Source organism: Copidosoma floridanum, unplaced genomic scaffold, assembly GCF_036245765.1.
Source record: "Copidosoma floridanum isolate Cflo_tuat_1 unplaced genomic scaffold, Cflo_Japanese_pri ptg000030l, whole genome shotgun sequence".
Classification (NCBI taxonomy): domain Eukaryota; kingdom Metazoa; phylum Arthropoda; class Insecta; order Hymenoptera; family Encyrtidae; genus Copidosoma; species Copidosoma floridanum.
Window position 1 is genome coordinate 3,776,533 of NW_028321907.1, and position 18,940 is coordinate 3,795,472.

The 18,940-nt window shown below is 37.0% G+C and overlaps 6 protein-coding genes across 7 annotated transcripts in view; 3 read left to right on the plus strand and 3 right to left on the minus strand.

The window, feature by feature from the left end:
- tn (tripartite motif containing protein thin) overlaps window positions 1-18,940 on the minus strand; it is a 154,800-nt gene that overhangs the window by 131,080 nt on the left and 4,780 nt on the right. The gene's annotated exons all lie outside the window — the stretch shown is intronic.
- The window catches only part of LOC106638752 (5-hydroxytryptamine receptor), a 58,896-nt gene that overhangs the window by 1,371 nt on the left and 38,585 nt on the right, over window positions 1-18,940 (plus strand). The gene's annotated exons all lie outside the window — the stretch shown is intronic.
- Window positions 1,583-2,973, minus strand: LOC149373432 (mast cell protease 3-like). Of its 2 annotated transcripts, none has more exons than XM_089597014.1 (4): window positions 2,880-2,973; window positions 2,409-2,682; window positions 2,044-2,323; window positions 1,583-1,968 (listed from the first exon to the last, which is right to left on the minus strand). In XM_089597014.1, exons 1-4 carry the CDS (start codon window positions 2,920-2,922, stop codon window positions 1,612-1,614), a joined length of 954 nt encoding a protein of 317 aa, XP_089453140.1. In that variant the 5' UTR covers window positions 2,923-2,973; the 3' UTR covers window positions 1,583-1,611. The 2 variants fall into 2 exon arrangements, with proteins under 2 accessions (XP_089453140.1, XP_089453141.1); XM_089597015.1 differs by lacking the exon at window positions 2,880-2,973 and adding an exon at window positions 2,764-2,821.
- LOC149373433 (uncharacterized) lies at window positions 5,887-7,081 on the minus strand. Its single transcript, XM_089596202.1, has 4 exons — window positions 7,039-7,081; window positions 6,542-6,827; window positions 6,171-6,459; window positions 5,887-6,093 (listed from the first exon to the last, which is right to left on the minus strand). Exons 1-4 carry the CDS (start codon window positions 7,079-7,081, stop codon window positions 5,887-5,889), a joined length of 825 nt encoding a protein of 274 aa, XP_089452328.1.
- On the plus strand, window positions 8,280-9,914 carry LOC149373434 (mast cell protease 2-like). Its single transcript, XM_089596997.1, has 4 exons — window positions 8,280-8,356; window positions 8,558-8,828; window positions 8,913-9,210; window positions 9,288-9,914. The coding sequence occupies exons 1-4, from the start codon at window positions 8,314-8,316 to the stop codon at window positions 9,492-9,494; spliced, it is 819 nt and encodes a 272-aa protein (XP_089453123.1). The 5' UTR covers window positions 8,280-8,313; the 3' UTR covers window positions 9,495-9,914.
- LOC149373435 (uncharacterized) lies at window positions 11,297-12,889 on the plus strand. The gene is made up of 5 exons (XM_089597050.1): window positions 11,297-11,344; window positions 11,518-11,794; window positions 11,881-12,172; window positions 12,254-12,527; window positions 12,611-12,889. The coding sequence occupies exons 1-5, from the start codon at window positions 11,302-11,304 to the stop codon at window positions 12,649-12,651; spliced, it is 927 nt and encodes a 308-aa protein (XP_089453176.1). The 5' UTR covers window positions 11,297-11,301; the 3' UTR covers window positions 12,652-12,889.

Sequence of the window (18,940 nt, forward strand, 5' to 3'; positions counted from 1 at the left end):
AAACGGCTGCCGCTGGCTTACCAGCTCGAGGTGATCTACGTACGCAGAAAGTAAAGTGCCCATTGGATTCACGAGACTTGAAATAGTTTCTTCTCTTATTTGTTTTCATTCTTCAATCGCGAAAACGCGAATCCCAACGGCTACAATAAATCGAACCGAGTAGTGATATACGTATACAGTTGAGCACCAGAGCCCTCGATACCCCCGCTGAGACCCGAAGCGTAGATTTGCATGCCAACGCTGATTAGGGGCGTCCGGGGGCATCAGCGGTTGACGTCCGATTGGACCAAGACGGTCGAAGTGCGCGACACCGTGTGTCGCGTCAAGTGGCAATCAGCGCAGACCCCACTCGTCCGACCAAGGCTTGATACGTTTCACGCCCCGGTGTGTATACGATTGTGTCCCTCCGTTGGCGTGTGCAACTTGACACATGTGCGTGTATATGGGGGTGTGGCGCGTGGGCCATTCGAGTGTATACGAACCGGTCGGATCGGCTGCGACTGTACCCCCGCGGGGACGAAACGTTATGAATGTCATTTTCCGGGCAGATGGACGCACGCGCGTGTCCTCCGGAGCGCATGGGTTGTAAAAAACTTTTTGGTTTTTTTTTTTTTTTTTTTTTTTTCACATCTGCCCCTCTGTACGTATATATGCATGGGGTGGGAGTTCCGGGCGATCGGAGACGTAAATCGAAATTATAGACGCGGATCGTATCTTTATAATATACCGGTCAGGGTGGAAGGGGGGAGGGGTCAATAAAATAGACGATCCGATCTAAAAACAAGTTTTGCGTGGCTGAACTTTGGAAGCTCTCGACGAGGGAAAAGAAAAAAAAAAAAAAAAAAAAAAAAAAAAAAACTGTCCACTCCGTGAAGTCCAGCGAGCTCTCGGTTAAAGTAGTTTTTTAACTTCGCTCGATGGCGAACTTTCGTTTGCTGACTTTTGTTTTAAATTTTTCTCTCGGAGGAATCTCGGGAGCGCTATACGAGGGCTCTTAAAAAAGCAGAGGCCACTGTTTGGTGTGTGTCCCCACCTCCCCTAGGTGTACAAGTAAAAAGCTGCGGCCGAAAGGAAGAGGTTTCTTTTTCAACTTTTATACAGCTATCTCCGGTATTTTCCTTGGGCTGGCGGTGTATCTGTGATGAAAAACGAAACAAAGACAACGGCTTTACACTTTGGTCCTTACTGAGTGCACACGTATGCGGTTAGCATAGGAATCCGTGTGGGGTTCCTCCTGTTTGGCCAAATTTAATTTCGCATCATTCAACGTTTCAAGTATTATCCGATCGCGTGGTGTAAGACAGTCGTACAAGATTTTTTAAAGAAAAATTATCTGTTTGGCCCAAGGTCATGGCTATCACGGACTCCAAGTTCTTAGGCTCCAAATAAAGAATCCAGAATACATGATCTCTCTTCATGCGTTTGCGAGTGAGACTGCACTGAACAACTGCATCGAATCGAAGAGATCTTGTGGGATTCCAGAAATTCTCTCAGGCATAAATTTATCATAGAGTCATCGTTGAATAAGTACCAGAAACTGATTCTTTATTCTAAATTTTTCATTTTATTAAGTACATTGTTTCAATAATCACTAAAATAGAAAAGAAATTGTCACATTCCAGAAGCACCACCACCTGTCAAGTAATTGTTTGGGATTGTCTTATTGTTACTAATTATTGTCTCTTCGATGCGACTTTTTATCGTCTGTTTATCGGTATAATGTACCATCGGTACTTTGTCCCTGTGCATCATCAAGGGATCAGTATGATTCATCATCGTTATATTTTTACTGTTTATCAATGGGTGATCGGTTATGTTCACAATCGTTTTGTTGTCACTGTTCATTTGGTTTTGTATCCAGTCCACGTAGTTTGAAATCCTAGCGGCCACAAGATTGTTTCTAGTGACCAATCCAATTAGCACAAAGTCTGAGCCATTTGTTTCAACCAAAATACTATTCGGATAAACCTAGGGGACGTAAAAAAATGTAGGTAAATGTAACTAGAAAAAATTTTAAGATCAATAGCTATTTATATTATTCACCTCGTTTACATTCACAACGCTTTTGACGCAGAATTGTGACTTGTGCAGTACTCCATAGAATATTCCCAACTCCTTTTCACAAGCTTGTCGGTCTATGACCAAAACCCTCGTATACATTGCTTTCCAACAACTGTCACAGTCCGATATGTATGCAGTGTCCCTTAAATAAGTTCCCTCGTTGACATCAGAATTGGCCTCAGGCAGTTTCACAAGCTTTATGTCGTCGTTAACCTCTACTTTCCTCTCCAATTGGACAAGAGCCAAGTCATAATTAGTATCTCTGAAAGTATTTGTAATTTGATGGGCACATTGTACTTTATTTATAACAAATTTTTAGTTATAAATAAAAAAAACAAATGTCTCACTTTTGGACGTATTTTTCGTGAATCGTAATTTTTTTTATGGGAATTGCATGATGGACGTAATTGGGTTCGTCGACGAGATCGTAACCAACCAAAGCTTTGAGTTGTAGTTCATCAATCAAAAGATCTTTTACACAATTTGCAGGTAATAAGAGATAGTCTTCCCTAATAAGAGCAGCTTGACAACCGTACGTTAACGTACCGTTTTCCATTTTTGTAATGTATGCAAGATACGGTAACTCTCTTCCTGAAGCATATTTCCAGGAAGCCTTGGCAACTTGTTCAAAACACAACAGGGATTATTTAGTTGCGTTGTGAATTTGTGTATTAAATGTGTGAAAATAGTAATAGACGATACCAATTATGGTGTGACGGTTTGTAGTTTATACTCAACTCAAAAATGTGTGGTAACAGTTATTTACAACACTAAAAAGTATCTCTTTAAAATTTAACATCAAAGTCAAAAGTTCTTACCTTGAATCAACAAAAGCACTGCAATAATTTTAAAGGTAAACATCTTGACAAGGTAGAAGAGGTTACTATTTTTTTTTAAGTTTGTTAGCTCTTGTTTATGTGCGATGAACGTATAAAAGTGAAGGTACTAGCTAAGCTCAACTATATGCTAAGAACTAGAAATAACTGAAATCTTAGGTATCTGAAAAGTGACGAAACTACAATGGACAGCGCATGAACGGAAACAAATAAAAATTTTTTTCCATCTACGCATGTACTGACGAATATCGATCATTAAATTTCTATTACTGTTATCGAAATTTATTTGGAAAAATAATATTAAAATTGTTTCGACATTTTTCTAGTGGTACTTATTTTCAAAAAACCTAGATAAAAATGAACAACGAGTCATCGCTCTATTTTCGATGCTCACACACGTATAAGCTAATCGCTAGTTTGTCAATCTCATTGTTTGATTACCTTTTTCTAATCATTCGATTATTTTTTTTCTCTATTTATCCAATCAGCTCCTCCAAAAGTTGGCAAATTGATATTAACCTCTTACTTTAGCTTATGATTATGTCTCGGTAATAAAAAATAAGAATAAATCAGAGCTCCAAACAACGATTGATGCCTTCGTTGGTCATGGGATTTTTCAATTTACAAGCGAGTGGACCTCCTACACTTGCGTCGCGTTCAATGACAAATTCACCGATAGGTATGTAGCTCCTACAAGAGATAATTTGAGGGGTTGTATTAAACGGTGCCCGAAAACACTCGCATGGATTGTTTTCTCTTCGCGGGATCGAGAGTATACTTTACGGGTGTCCCACAAAGTTTTCCCAAAAGTTTACAAAGAAATACCATTGGCGGCTACAAACTAAAAGCCCAAGGATAAATATGAGTGAGTGACAACCGAAGGCGCAACAACAAAGCCATATACAGAGCCAAAGCTCCGGAACTCCCTCTCTCTCCCACTCAACTCGAGTTGTTGTGCAACATCTCGCTCTGTGGAACCCCTCCATATTTACTCTGATAGACAGACCATGTGGGAACGACGTCCCCTGTGGCCCTTTGATCTTTCCCTTCCATCTCGCACTTCTCCCTTGTGTGTACGACCTTCTTCTTCTTCTTCCCTTTGATTACGTCGAGCGGGTCATTAGCGAAAAGTACCAGCAGGTAGGTCGGTTCTGTCTGCTTTCATGTTTAAGTGAGAGAGGAAAAAAAAATACCGAGCGACTTCTGTTGCTGCTTCTTCTTTGTAATGGATATATATCTCTCTCTCTGTGTGATGAATGTATTAATTTGATTTCGGGATATTGGCTTCACGAGGAAAAAAAGAAAAAAATTACGTGATCGGTAACGTGGCCAATCACTTTGTCACAAAACCTCGATTTTTTTTTTTTTTTTTTTCTAACTTTCCTCCTATTACGCGCTACTTTTTCAGCTAAACTGTTTGCCCATGTAAGAGGCATGTTTTTCCTTGATGACATTCTCGCCCGAAATCTCGAGCACATTTTTTTTTTTCCACTCGAACCATACGTACGAGTCAACGTAAATTGTCCCGTACTTTTTTGCAAAAAAACTAAAGCAAAAATGATCACAGGGTTTTAAAGTTGAGCTTTTAACTCTATTACCAACGTATAAATTTAATAAATCCGTAAAAACACGCGAGAGAAGTAGGGCTCTCCCGAGTAAAGTCCCAAGCCGATTGTTGGAAAAATCATGTTTACTCTTGGCGCAGGGGTGGAAAAAGACCGGCCTAGAGCCACCGGAGACTGGGTCGACGGTACAACGTAGGTACACCTATTTCCCTCGAGTCGTCGTGCGTGAGAGTAAAAAAAAAAATTGATGGAAAAATAAGTAAATAAACAAGCAGCTCCGGCTGTCCTTTTCTTCCGTAGAAAATGTTCTCGGCAATCGCGCAGCTACAAGAAAGAGAAAAGGAGGGAGAAACTAGAAGTAATGAAAAGAGGCTGCCCATGGGAGGAAAAGGTACGTGTAACACATGGTCAGGTGTAGTGGGGAAAAACATACGAGAAAGTGGAGGCAACGTCACCCTGCAGAGTACGGCACGTCGGTAAATCAGATAATGCAGGGCAAACGGGGAGGCGAAAGGATCGAAGCCGAGAGTCATTGATGGGAATGAAGAGGGACTATCCATACCACGTACACTCTAAGCGAATGCCTCCGTTTTCCAGCTGATCGTCGTCGACTACTGCTTTCATTAATCACACACCTTCTTGCCGGTTTACCAAGGAACAGAAGAGTGTGTGTTTCTCCGCGCGAAAAGGCCCATTCGTCTCAATAAATGGAGGAAAAACATCTTCCCCGCCCTTTTTTCGTGGTTTCCTTCAATGCTCCTTTGCTCGAAAACATACGCTGTACCTACTGCTACTGTGTAGTGTGTGTATGTCAAATCGAAAAAACGTTACTTGCGTCTATTACTGCGATTAGTCGTATCTTTCGCGGCCAAAGGAAGATGCCGTGAACGATCCATCTATACAATTATTATATATGTTGATGCCGTCACCGTCGTTTTTACAATCAATTGCAAGTCGAAGGATTCACGAGCCGGTTTTTTTTTTTTTTTTTACTCAAGTTTGATAGTTGCAAAAATATTGGAACCAACAAGAAAATTTTAAATACTTGATAACAATTTTTTTTTTAATCATCAACATGATGGAAAACTTTTACATCTTTTGGGATGATAATTGTAATTGATTTTATTCACTGATTTTTTTTTTTTTTTTTTATTTTTTTTTGTATTTTCATTCGTATATTAAAACCCAAAAGAACAAACATAGAAAAATTATAGGCGCACACATTGAATCTTCATGTCTAGCACATAGTAGTCTAAAATCTCAGAGTATGAAAAGGCTGACATTCTGTTTTACGGTGCAAATATCTTTCCGTGATCAACTACCACCTCTCACTTATAGCCAATAACAAAGAGTTGTGTTGTTTTATCTGTAACTTTTTATTCTCTTGACTGTTACATGCTTAAACAAGTGATAAAATGATGTTTTTATTGCAAAAAGTACAATACTCCAACGATCATGAAGATAAGACCGAGATTAGCACATTTCAATCCAAATGCACCGCTGCTCATTTTTTTTTGTATCCAATCAACGTACTCCGAAATACGAGTTACCGCAACTTCGTTTTCAGTGGTAAATCCAATTAGCTCATAATCAGAGCCTTTTTTTTCAACCAAAACATCTTGCCAAGAAATCTATGGATGATAAATAAATGTGAGTAAAGGTTTCTATTATAAATATTACGAGATTATTAGTAATTTTCAATATTTACCAAAATCGAATGTTCCTCTATGACGCTTTCGACGCAGAATTGTGACTTGTGTAGTACTTTATATTCAGTTTTGCTCTGTAACTGCTCCATACATGATTTTACGTCTATGACGTGAACTGTAAAGTATTGAAATTTCAAGTTATTTTTTTCATGTACACATGCCATTTCCATTAAATTTGTTCCCTCGTTCACTCCCGAATCAGCCTCAGGCAGTTTCACGAGTTTGATATAGTCATTAAGATGTACTTTTCGCTCCAGTTTGACAAGACCCACGTCATAATTAGTATCACTGAAATATAAGTAATTTTAGAGTCACATACATAGTAATTTATAAAAAATTACTCGTTTTAAACTAAAAACAAATATCTCACTTTTCAACGAATTTCTCGTGAGTTGTAATGTTATCGATAGAAATTCCATGGTAGATTTGATCACGTACGTTGTTGGTATGATTACCAATCAAAGCCTTGAGGCCAGGTTGATGGCTCAAAAGTTTTTTTAAACAACTTGCAGTTGCTAGAAGATAGTCTGCCCCAATCAAAACAGCTGTACAACTGTCTTGTAACAAAGGTAATCCTGGAGAGGATTGACTTTTTGCAATTACTGAAAAAAATGGGAACTGTCCTTCTGAAGCTACACTTAGCGAAGCTTTGGCAACTAGTTAAAAACACAATAAAATTGACTATATAATTTCGTTTTACATTTGCATTTTAAAATGTAAAAATAGTTTTGGATCATATCAATTTTGGATGTACTTAAAGAAATAATGGTTCATAATAGTCTTTTCAACGGAAGAAACTCCGTAAATGCTCATGACAGTATTGAAAAAAAATCTTCCAAATTTCACATCAAATTTAAAAGTTCTTACCTTGAATCACCAGAAGCACCGCAAGAACTTTAAAGATAAACATTTTTACGAGGTAGGAGACGTTACTGTATTCTTTAAAGACTAATTGCTTGAGTACAAGGACCAACGGAATATTTACAGTAAAGATGAAAGCTGCAGCTCACCTATGCTACTTACCAGGAAAAACTGAAATCGTGTAGCTTAAAAATATCAGTGACGAAATTATAATCAACAGCGCATGAACAGAAATAAGGAAAGGTTTTTTTCTTCTACACATGTACAGATAAAAAAAAAAGTCATTAACTTCTCATTACCTCTATCGAAATTTATTTAAAATACTGATGCGAAAGTAGTTTCAACATTTTTTCAGCGGCAATTGTATCCATTCGTATCCGTGAATCTTCCATACTTCGTTAATTATTTATCGATCGAAGTATCACGGACACGCAGGTATGGCTATTTTTTTTCATGTGCAAGAGAATCGTTGTACCCCCCCCCCTGTTCGACTAATATCAGTCCTGCAAAAGTGAGAGAGAAAGATAAAAAATTTTCCTCTCACTATTCTTCCCAAACCAGCTGCGACTATTTTTCATCACCTCGCGGACTAATGTCTGGACTTTAGCTCAAATCCTGTTGAAGGAGAATGAATTTTTTCTCGGTACGCTGTATACATTTGTTGGCATAGGTTTCACACCCACCGTAGTGTGCTAGGATACAGTGCAAAGAAAACGAGTGGAACAAATGGAGAGATTCAACATTTTCGGGTTTTTTTTTTTGCTAGTAGGGATGCACAGAGACAATACAAACATTATGGAATGACAGTACGTGGAGATCATAAATTTCACCAATTATTGTTTGTAGATATTATAAGCGAGTAGGTACACTTAATACAGTCATACCTGGGCGGTCGTGATATTTTGTTAATAATGCAAATAAACAGCGAGCCATCGATAAATCACGAAATGGAAGATTCACGGATATGAATAAATACAATTGCCGCTGAAAAAATGTTGAAACTACGTTCGCGTCAGTATTTTAAATAAATTTTGATAGAGGTAATGAGAAGTTAATGACTTTTTTTTTTATCTGTACATGTGTAGAAGAAAAAAACCTTTCTTTATTTCTGTTCATGCGCTGTTGATTATAATTTCGTCACTGATATTTTTACGCTACACGATTTCAGTTTTTCCTAATCAGTAGCACAGGTGCTCTTCATACTCACTATAAATACTATATTGATAGGTGAACTAAAGCAATCAGTCTCTAAAGAATACAGTACGTCGTACCTGGATCAAGATGTTTACTGTTAAAGTTCTTGCGGTGCTTCTAGTGATTCAAGGTAAGAATTTTTTTGATGTGAAATTTGGAATATACTTTTTTAATACTGACATGAGCTTTTACGAACTTTCTTCCGTTGAAAAATCCATCATTATTTCGTTAAGTACATCCAAAATTGATGTGATCTATGACTACTTCTACATTTTTAATAGACAAGTTTCTAACAAAATTAAAAAGTCAATATTATCGTGTTTTTAACTAGTTGCCAAGGCAATAGAGGTTGCATTACAAGGGGAGTTTCCTTTTTTGGCTTACATTCCAAACATTGGAAACGATAAATTAACGTCTGGTTGTCCAGCTGCTCTCATCAAGGAGGACTATCTTCTAACGAGTCCAAGTTGTCTAAAATTATATTTTAATAATGAGTTGCACCTCAAGGCTTTAGTTGGTGTCCATACCATCAACGAACATGATCATGTCAATCATGGAATCCCCATCAAAAATATTACAATTCATGAAAAATTCGTCGAAAAGTAAGACATTTGCTTTTTTTTTATTTTAAACGTTATTCATCATAAGTAAAGATGTAACCTTAAAGTAACAAATAATATCTCCAGTGATACCAATTATGACGTGGCTCTTGTCCAGTTGGAGCGGAAAGTAGAGGTTAACGACGACATAAAGCTTGTGAAACTGCCCGAGGCCAAGTCTATTGTGAACGAGGGAATGGAGTTAATAGATACTCAATATAGATGGATAACCGACGTTGTCAATGAGTTAGTAGTAAAGTATATGGTGGTCCACGTCTTAAGCCATCCAATTTGTAAGGAACTGTTGAAAAATAAAACTGAAAATGATGTCCTGCACGAGTCACAATTCTGCGTCAATACTGTTGGCAATGAAGATTCAGATTTGGTAAACATTGAAAGTGGTGATTGGTTTCTTACAATTTTTCATAGTAATATTTACTTACTTTTTTTCGTGTTCCACAGATTTATTGGCAAGATGTTTTGGTTGAAAAAAAAGGCTCTGATTATGAGCTAATTGGATTTATCACTGAAAACAATGTTGCGGTAACTCGTATTTCGGAGTACGTTGATTGGATACAAAAAAAAATGAGCAGCGGTGCATTTGGATTGAAATGTGCTAATCTCGGTCTTATCTTCATGATCGTTGGAGTATTGTACTTTTTGCAATAAAAACATTGTTGCAAAGAATTAATCATTAGGATATAAATAAGAAATTTCTTTTCTTCGACACATTTTCTCTGAGAATACCGCCAATAACCTTCAGGACTTTTATGATCGAGCAGATGAGCATTAGTGGCGACTGCTATTTTTACCACCAAACGTTTAAAGTAGAAAAAAATAATTACCTGTATACATATATAATTGGCAATAAGTATGTAACGATCGAGAAGATCAGAAAATAAAGAAAAAACAACCCAACTCTTTGTTATTGGCTGTAAGTAGGAGGTGGTAGTTGATCACGGAAGATATTTGCACCGTAAATCATGATGTCAGCTTTCTTAAACACCGAGGCCGCAGCCACATCGACACGTCCAATTGCATCCTGATAATTTAGGTGACGGTTAAAAAAAGGAAAAAAAAATAATAAAAGCAGTGAATACAATAAATTACAATTATCACTATAAAAGTGTAGTCATTGTAGTTATTGGAAAGCAATAAATACTAGTAATCAATACGGTTCTAATAACTACACAGTTGCTTTCAGACATCCTCTGGAATAGAGCACCTTTTGTACTAAAAAAAATATAAAAAATCCGTCTCATCGTTACGATTATAATTAAAAATTTGTAAGTACGCATTAAAAATTGTCTTGTTGGTTTGAATATTCTTGCAGTTACATAACTTGAGTAAAAAAGCATACATTCAGTTTAATCCTTGGAGCCTGTAAGATAATGGGGGTCGATTGTAAAAAGCACTTACACAAAGGGCCTTGGGGCGGGTTTTTTCACTGGGTTTTTATGTGACGGCAACAACAGAAATACAGACACGCGCGTGCGAAATTGAAAGAAAAAAAAAAAAAAAAAAAAATCGATTGATAAAAAATTCATAAGATTTGTGACGTGCAAAGTGAATTCAAAGTGCGAGTGTGTCAGAGCGAGAGCTGACCATTTTATTTATAGATAAGGGCTGAACCGTTGAATTTGATTTTAAAAAGATAAGATACAACTAAGAGAGTATTTTCATGCGGCACAGCCAGCTGGTCCGTCGTGAGTTTAACGTATGCTTTTAAATCTTATTTTTTTGCTGAAAAGTATTTACGAAAAGGAAGTTTAAAGAGTAACTGTGTACCCAGTCAAATTGTTTTTTAGGAGATTCAGTGGTAAGTATAATTGGATTAAAAATCTTTGTTCCGAATATAATACACACATATCTGCTGTTAGTGTCAAAGATTCTCACCAGTCCTATAGTTTAATGTGATACGTCACTCCAAAAAAAGTGGCCCACTCCAAATGCTCGGTGGCAGCATGGATACGATTAAATACCCTAGAGTAATAATTTAAAGAATGAAAATAATCAAAGAAAGACAGTAAAAAATGTTATTGACGGATGTACAATATTATGCGCGCATGAGCAGCGAAGAAGGAGCGATGATTAAATAGTCGTAAACATTGAATTTTTTGAAACTCTACAATAACATTAGATATTTGTACTGGAATGCTCGGCCAAGCGGCAACTGCCGCTAGAAAAATGTCAAAGCAATGTTGACGTTAGCTTTTAAAATAAATTTTAATAACAATAATTTCAATTTAATGACTGATTATTTCATCATCAGTACGTGCGCAGAAGAAAAAAATAAACTTAGTTTCCGTCCATGCGATGTCCATTGTAGTTTTGTCGCTGTCGTTTTTAGATTTCGTTCATTCCTAGTTTATAGCTTAGTTAAGCTGTAGCTCGTACCTTCACTTTTATACGTTCGTCGTACATAAACAAGAACAAACAAACTTCAAAAAGGACACTAACCTTGTTCCTTGTTGAGATGGTTATTGTTAAAGTTTTTTCGGTGATATTGGCAATTCAAGGTATTAGAACATTCAACTTTACTGTATAATTTTGAAGATACTTTTTTTTAACTGTTAACGGTCAGCATGTCGTGGAAAATAATCCCAAATTATGACCCATGGCTAATTCTATACTTTTAAAATACAAATGTACTACGACATTATACAGTCAACTTTGTTTTGTTTTTAACAAGTTGCCAAGGCTTCGATGGAGATTGCGTCAAAAGGAGAGTTTCCGTATTTTGCATTTATTACAGAAACTGAATACAATATAGTACTAAATTCTGGTTGTCCAGCTGCAGTTATTAGAGAAGACTACCTTCTAGCGCTTGCCAGTTGTCTAAAATACATTTTTTATGATCGACTTCAGCTCAAGGCTTTGATTGGTAGTCATACCATCAACGAACATAATCATGTCCATCACGGGATTGCCATTAATACTATTACAATTCATGAAAAATTCGTCGAAAAGTAAGACATTTGTTTTTTTTTTCTTTTTTGAATATAATTTATTATTAATGAATATTTAAACTTCATGTTACAAATAATACTTTTAGTGATACTAATTATGACGTGGCTCTTGTCCAATTGGAGCGGAAAGTAGAGGTTAACGACGATACCAAATTCGTAAAACTGCCTGAGACCAATTATATTGTGAACGAGGGAATGCAGTTAACGGATATTTTATATGTACAGTATGACAATCAATATTTGCAATTTCAATACTTTACAGTTCGTGTCATAGATGTACGATCTTGTGAAGAAATGTTGAAAATAAAATATGAACGTAAAGTACTGCACGAGTCACAATTCTGCGTCGAAAGCGTCAAAGAGGAACATTCGTATTTGGTAAATACTGAAAATGGCTGTTGGTTTCCTCAATGATCTAATAGTAATACGTGTACTTACACTTTTATTTATGTCCCATAGATTCGTTGGCAAGATGTTTTGGTTGAAAGAAAAGATTCTGATTTTGTGCTTATTGGATTTATTACTCGAAATAATCTCGCAGCCACTAGTGTTTCAGACTACGTGAATTGGATACAAAACAAAATAAACAGTGACAACAAAACGATTGTGTACAATACTGATCAATCGTTGATAAACAGTGAAAATATGACAATGATAAATGACACTGATCACTTGATGATAAATAACGGAAATAAAACGATGATAAATACTACCGATCAGCTATTGATAAACAGTAAGTATGTAACAATGACAACTAATTCCGATCAACTGATCAACAAGAAATATCAGACTTTGATAAAAATTACCAATCACCAGATCGTGAACAGTTACAATATAACGATAATAAATCATATTGAAGAACGGGCGATGAACAAGAAAAATAAAACAGTGACAATAACTACTCATCAGCTATTGATGGACAGTGACAACAGAACGATGGTAAACCTTACTGATAAATGGAAGATGAACAGTGACAACAATATTGCAATAAATGGTAGCATCGAACGTACAATTCATAGTAACAATAAGGATAATCACGCGATAGGCAGTGCATTTCGAATAAAATCTTATAATTTTGGTCTTGTCACAACAGTGGTTGGAGTGATGTATTTTTTACAATAAAAAAATGATTGCAAATGATTACATCTAAATAAAAAAAAATATATTTAGTTTAATCCTTGGAGCCTGTAAGATAATGGGGGTCGATTGTAAAAAGCACTGACACAAAGGGCCTTGGGGCGGGTTTTTCCACTGGGTTTTTATGTGACGGCAACAACAGAAATACAGACACGCGCGTGCGAAATTGAAAGAAAAAAAAAAAAAAAAAAAAAAAATCGATTGATAAAAAATTCATAAGATTTGTGACGTGCAAAGTGAATTCAAAGTGCGAGTGTGTCAGAGCGAGAGCTGACCATTTTATTTATAGATAAGGGCTGAACCGTTGAATTTGATTTAAAAAAGATCGATGGCTCTCTTTTCCTCGAAATTTTGGAGCTATAATTCACGTGCCCCTGATGTCCTTTTGAAATATAAAGTTTTCATGAAAAGATTCTCAATCTGTAGAGGAGGTAAGCTTAAAAATCATTAAACCACAGAAAAAATTTATATTATCATTAGCGTTCCCGCTGAAAATGAGAGCCCAAAATGCTTGACTTCTCATGCACAGCGGGTTTTTCCCACTCGGGGAATCCCCCTTTTTTTTCCCCGATAAATTTATGAATCTGGACATTCAATGCGACATGTCGAGCCAGGGGAGTAAAAGAGTGCACCCACTTTATTCCCCTTCCTCTCAACGGCAAGACAAATAAATCATCCACCAAATAAACTCGTACGAACAAGGGAGTTGAAGCCTATATGTCTACAAGAGGACGTCCCTCCACCTTTGTATGCATAAATGAAGAATATATATTTGGAATACATCCAAGCCATAAATCGTTTATACGTGTATATGTATATTATGTACTGTGCGTATACTATTGACAAATTTTGTAACTTTTCCATCACTCCGTGTCTGGACAAATATATACTTACATGTATATTGTGATGAATCAATAACCTGACGCTATTGACAGCACTAAGTATCAATCAGCTCGAAATACGTATAGACATAAGTATACGATTTGCACGTTTAATCAAACTTTTACAGCTTAAGTTTCGTCATGAAACTTCCTGCAGCATCCATACTGCATTTCTTTTTTCTGCAATGGTGAAGCCAAGCATGATAGTCCCACATTGGTAGATTGAATGAAATGTCATATCTTCTTTCCTTGTTTCTCTGGCTCCGTCGATCCACAAATAATTAAATTCAGCAGTCCAGCCGCGAAATGAAACAATGCGCGCATACGGCACAATTTGGTCCGACATTCATTCAAATGTAATGGCCCGTATACGGTCACATGTACACGTATATTTACGTATATATTTTGTACATTTGCATGTAAACTCGGATTGAGTTGGGGCGCACGTGGTGCGCCCATATATTTTTCTGTACGTGAGCTGTTACGTACACGCATGTGTGTACGTTATGTATACGGCGCGCGGCACGTGACGCGCGAATTTTCTTCAATTCCCGTTGCGTCGAGGAACAATGGGAGTTTGAATGGCCACCTAATGTACGACTGAGAGAGTATTTACATACGGCACGGACAGCTGGTCTATTATGGGTTCAGCATATGCTTTTTAATCGTATTTTCTCGCCAAAGGGTATTTACGAAATGGAAATTCAAAAGTAAAAGTACGCAATTATCGTTGTTTCGTCAAAAATCGTTACACCAAGTATAATATACGGTGTATCTGAATCTTGAAATATTTTTTTCTGTCACACGTCACTCCTAATCGGCAGAACGATCCATCTACCTATAATCTCGTATACTCCAAACTGCCGCTACCTGACGCTAATCGTCAACGTAATGATTTTTCTACCGGTTACGCACAAACTCGCATGCATATACGTAACAAAGAAACATGGAATGTGCAGTGACTTTTTTCCAATTTAACTCCGTGGTATCGGTGTCTGTGTCAAAGTTCTACTTTTTACCTTTACCCGTCAATGTACTCTTGCCGTTTACCAACCTTGACTACTGCTTTAACTCGACCTTAAAAGTCAACGTTATGTATGTAGATTGTGCAATGTAATAAATACTTACCGAGGCTTATTTTATAAGTTGAAGTGATAAATTAGTCATTTTCAGCGAAAAATGTTTGAAACGACTTGAAAAGGTTTTGAACACGTTTTTCTTTAATGCTTTGTACTGTTAAGGTATCGAGTTGCTAATTTCAGGCGGCGCTAGCCAGAGGCATATTGTAAGGCTTACATGCATCAGAGAAATAAAATTTAGAGAGGACAATAAAAATTGGGATTGACAAGCAAGCGATTTGTTTTTGCTCGTAAACGTCGAAAAAAGAGTGATTCAATGCTCATAGATCTTTTGTGGAATTTTAAATATTATGGTGATTTTTGAAAACATACGTCTTTTATATTCATGCGTAGAATAAGTAAGATACTTAATTTTTGTTCATGCAAAAGCTTAGCTATAGTATCGCGATACACGTGAGAAAGGTATAATATTCCGATTTTGGAAAAGAGCAAAAGTTACGAAAAATCATTCCTGCCAACCATTTGCCATCTCCGTAAGTTTCAAAGTTAGAAAAAATCGAAAGGAAATCCGTTGGGAAAGTTCCCAGCACATTACACACGAAGGGTTGCAGGGCGTGCAGTCGAGACGTAAAGATTCTTTTCGCCATACGGTATACAGTCGATCCGATGCATCTTTTTGCTTTTTGCTTCGCGTGTACGTGTATAAGTATCCAAAAGTTGCCCACATTTTGAGCTGCTGCTGGAATATAATACACACAGCGAGATGGTGAAGAACTTCAGCGCGTTTCTACTTTACATGCAACGCTAAGGGAATGAAAAGTTTCCGAGCGTCTTTTCAAAGTATCCCCGCGAGAGAGTTAACGGAGGCGTATCTCAAATTTCAATGAAATCGTACCGTACGAGAAGCAAAAAATACGTGTGTTTTGTCCTCGTGATAAAAGTCCTTGGGCTTTCATTCAGAGCCTCTCGTTTGGAGGAAAAAGAAAAATATAACGCTCGCACCGAAATAAATTCCGGTACTTTGTTTAAATACTACCAAAACAATCAGAGAATTCTTTGAATAAGCTTAACTTATTTGTTGCTGAGACCTGAATTCAGGAGATTTCGTCCCCCACGTCGCATGAAAAAAAGGCAATTAGCAGCAAAGTGGCACAAAAAACAAGCCTGACAAGCAGGACATAAACTATCGGAGCGCGAGAGGGATGGTCTGATCTCGTACGCTATGATGTTATTAAGAAAAAAAAAAAAAAAAAAAACTACGAAAATTCTCGAGAAATTGTGTGGTGCAGTACTGGCTCGAGTCCTTGGAGTAACAGATGTAGTTTGGATCGAGTCAAGAAAGAGCTGAATAAATTCTGACCCGTACAACGAGGTGTACGTATATAGGTATCCTGTGCTCCACTTATTTTTTATTTTTTTTATTTTTTTTTTTTCTCTCAACGATCTTAGATACCATAAAATGTGTGGTGCAACATAAGCGCGCGCAAATTAATCGCCGCTGTATGTAAAAAGGCGTCATTAACCCCAATATGTACTCTGCAGCCACGCATCGATACGCGGCCATCATTTTCCTTAGCGGCAATGAAAAGTACGCACTCGAAATGTAAAGAAAAGAGAAAAAATTCTACTCACACATGTATGCCCTGGCAACGCGATTTTGATCATGGTTTTTCCTTCTCGAGGAAAGTGGAGAGGAGGAAACTTTCGTTTACAGTTCGCGGTGCGCTGCGCCGAGCATGGCAGACTGAGGGAGACAGAGGTCATTCAGCCCATGCGCGACAATGTAATGAAGCTTCCGGAAAAGCTTAATTCTCTCTCGGGTACTTAATCGGGCTAGAAAAATCCTCAGCCGGGAACTCCACCCTTTCTCGTGATTTCTCATGGGTCTATTGTCCTCTGGCTGTCTTTTTTCTGCTCACTCTCAATGGAAAGCCTTGCCTAATGTGCTTTCAAAACTGCTCGGTAATTGCTGCGCGCTAAAGTAATGTGGTTGCCTTTAATTCGTCGAGAAAATTCTCGAACGTTATGGTGGAGGTAAGATGGTGCAAAACAGAGCGTGGACCAATAGTGGTGGTGACGGGGAAAAATAAAAAAATTAAATAAATAAAAACTCAAGTGTTGCACTTTCTCTCTTTTATTAGCCCCTCCTTTTTAACGTTGAATTCTCCGTGTATATGAGGTTCGTTGTAAAGGGTGTGTTATTCGTTAGCCCTCCGCAGTATTATGAGTTTTAATTATTTCAAGCCACAGAACCTTTGAGCTCGTCTCTGACTTCTCAGTCCATGAAACAAATTCAATTTGATTCGTCGATGCTAAAGTTGGTTGGAAATAAAAGGATTGGCTTCCAGTCAGAAATTGAGTCAAGACAGAAAAAGAGAAGAATCGTATTACCTGTTCCCCGATACTTAGCTCAAGAAACTCGATTAATCGCGTTTCATAAAATTTCAGTCAGGCTTACCTGGTGCTCGTGATTTTTAAACAAAAGTGAGAGAACTTTTTTTTCCTTGCACTCGCTACGTTTCATTCGTGACATACCCGACAATAATAAATCAAGCAAAAATGGAAAATTTTACGTTTCTAATCCACACATGTACTTTTTGCATCGCAAATATTAGCTCAAATAATTGCAGGTCGATGACAAATGTAATTTTAAATACTGGTTGAAAGAATTTTTTTTTCCAGTAATTGTCTTGATGCGGATACTATATTAATGTGTGGTTCTCATAATACAGGAGGAAGGGACCAAAATGAGCTTTGAGCTTTCACTCAAATAGTAATTTTGTTGCTTATGCTTTGATTTGTATTTCTCTGAACTTTTAAGTACATACTTTGTAGCAACTAAAGTAGCAGGTTAGTATTTTTTTCGACTTTAATAGTTTGCTGTGTTACTGTGTTATTGGTAAGAAAAATAGTGTTCGCCACTGATGAAAGGGTCCTTGGACTAAGCGCTGTTGCATTACAAGAGATGCCCACGAGTGACGAAATCAACTTTTTTCCATCTCAAGTAATAACTCTTTACAATAATTTTCTATTGTATAAAATGTATTGCAACAATAATTACCAAAGTAAGAAAGAAATCATAACATTTGATTTTAAATGCACTGCCCAATGCCTGATTCTTCGGATTGCTTAGGATTGGATTATTGTCACTATTTATTGTCTGTACGACACTACCATTCGTTGCAATCTTAGTGTCACTTTTCATCGTCCGTTCATTGGTGAGATCGGTAATATTTATCATCTTATTTTCCTTGTTCATCATCACAAGGTCAGTATTTTTTATCATTGTTATATTTTCAATGTCTATCAATGGTTGATTGGTAGTATTTATCACCGTTTTATTTTCTTCGTTCATCATCACTTGGTCGGTGTTGCTTGTCATCGTTTTATTCTCAGTGGCTATTGATGGTTGATCAATATTATATACATTCGTTTTGTTGTCCTTGTTTATATTAATTTTTATCCAATCAACATACTCTGAAACGCGAGTGACGGCAAGTTTGTTATCAGTGACGAATCCATTCAGCACAAAATCAGAGCCGTTTTTTTCAACCAAAATACCGTACCAAGGAGTCTACGAAACGTAAAAAAAATGTTAGTAAATGTTTCTATTAGAAATTTCACGAGACTATTAGTAATTTTCAATATTGACCCAATCTGAATCTTCATTGCCAACAGTATTGACGCAGAATTGTGACTTGTGCAGGACATTGTGATATTTAGTTTTGTTCAACTGCTCCGCACAAGTTTGTTGGCTTATGACACGAACCGTCGTATACTTTACTACTAACTCATTGAAAACGTCGGTTATCCATCTATATCGAGTATCTATTAACTCCATTCCCTCGTTCACAATAGACTTGGCCTCAGGTAGTTTCACAAGCTTTATGTCGTCGTTAACCTCTACTTTCCGCTCCAACTGGACAAGAGCCACGTCATAATTGGTATCACTGAAAGTATTTGTAATTTGAGAGTTGGATCTTAACTTATGACAAATTGTACTTTAAATAAAAAACAAATGTCTTACTGTTCATTGAATTTTTCATGAA

Excerpts from the sequence above, each read along its gene's own strand:
- LOC149373432 (XM_089597014.1), bottom strand. The coding sequence starts at position 2,922 with ATGTTTACCTTTAAAATTATTGCAGTGCTTTTGTTGATTCAAG. Across the intron at positions 2,683-2,879 it reads AGTGCTTTTGTTGATTCAAG|TTGCCAAGGCTTCCTGGAAA; the intron begins GTAAGAACTTTT and ends GTTTTGAACAAG. Across the intron at positions 1,969-2,043 it reads GCGTTGTGAATGTAAACGAG|GTTTATCCGAATAGTATTTT; the intron begins GTGAATAATATA and ends TACGTCCCCTAG.
- LOC149373433 (XM_089596202.1), bottom strand. The coding sequence starts at position 7,081 with ATGTTTATCTTTAAAGTTCTTGCGGTGCTTCTGGTGATTCAAG. Across the intron at positions 6,828-7,038 it reads GGTGCTTCTGGTGATTCAAG|TTGCCAAAGCTTCGCTAAGT; the intron begins GTAAGAACTTTT and ends GTTTTTAACTAG. Across the intron at positions 6,094-6,170 it reads TAGAGGAACATTCGATTTTG|ATTTCTTGGCAAGATGTTTT; the intron begins GTAAATATTGAA and ends TATCATCCATAG.
- LOC149373434 (XM_089596997.1), top strand. The coding sequence starts at position 8,314 with ATGTTTACTGTTAAAGTTCTTGCGGTGCTTCTAGTGATTCAAG. Across the intron at positions 8,829-8,912 it reads CATGAAAAATTCGTCGAAAA|TGATACCAATTATGACGTGG; the intron begins GTAAGACATTTG and ends TAATATCTCCAG. Across the intron at positions 9,211-9,287 it reads GCAATGAAGATTCAGATTTG|ATTTATTGGCAAGATGTTTT; the intron begins GTAAACATTGAA and ends CGTGTTCCACAG.
- LOC149373435 (XM_089597050.1), top strand. The coding sequence starts at position 11,302 with ATGGTTATTGTTAAAGTTTTTTCGGTGATATTGGCAATTCAAG. Across the intron at positions 11,345-11,517 it reads GGTGATATTGGCAATTCAAG|TTGCCAAGGCTTCGATGGAG; the intron begins GTATTAGAACAT and ends GTTTTTAACAAG. Across the intron at positions 11,795-11,880 it reads CATGAAAAATTCGTCGAAAA|TGATACTAATTATGACGTGG; the intron begins GTAAGACATTTG and ends TAATACTTTTAG.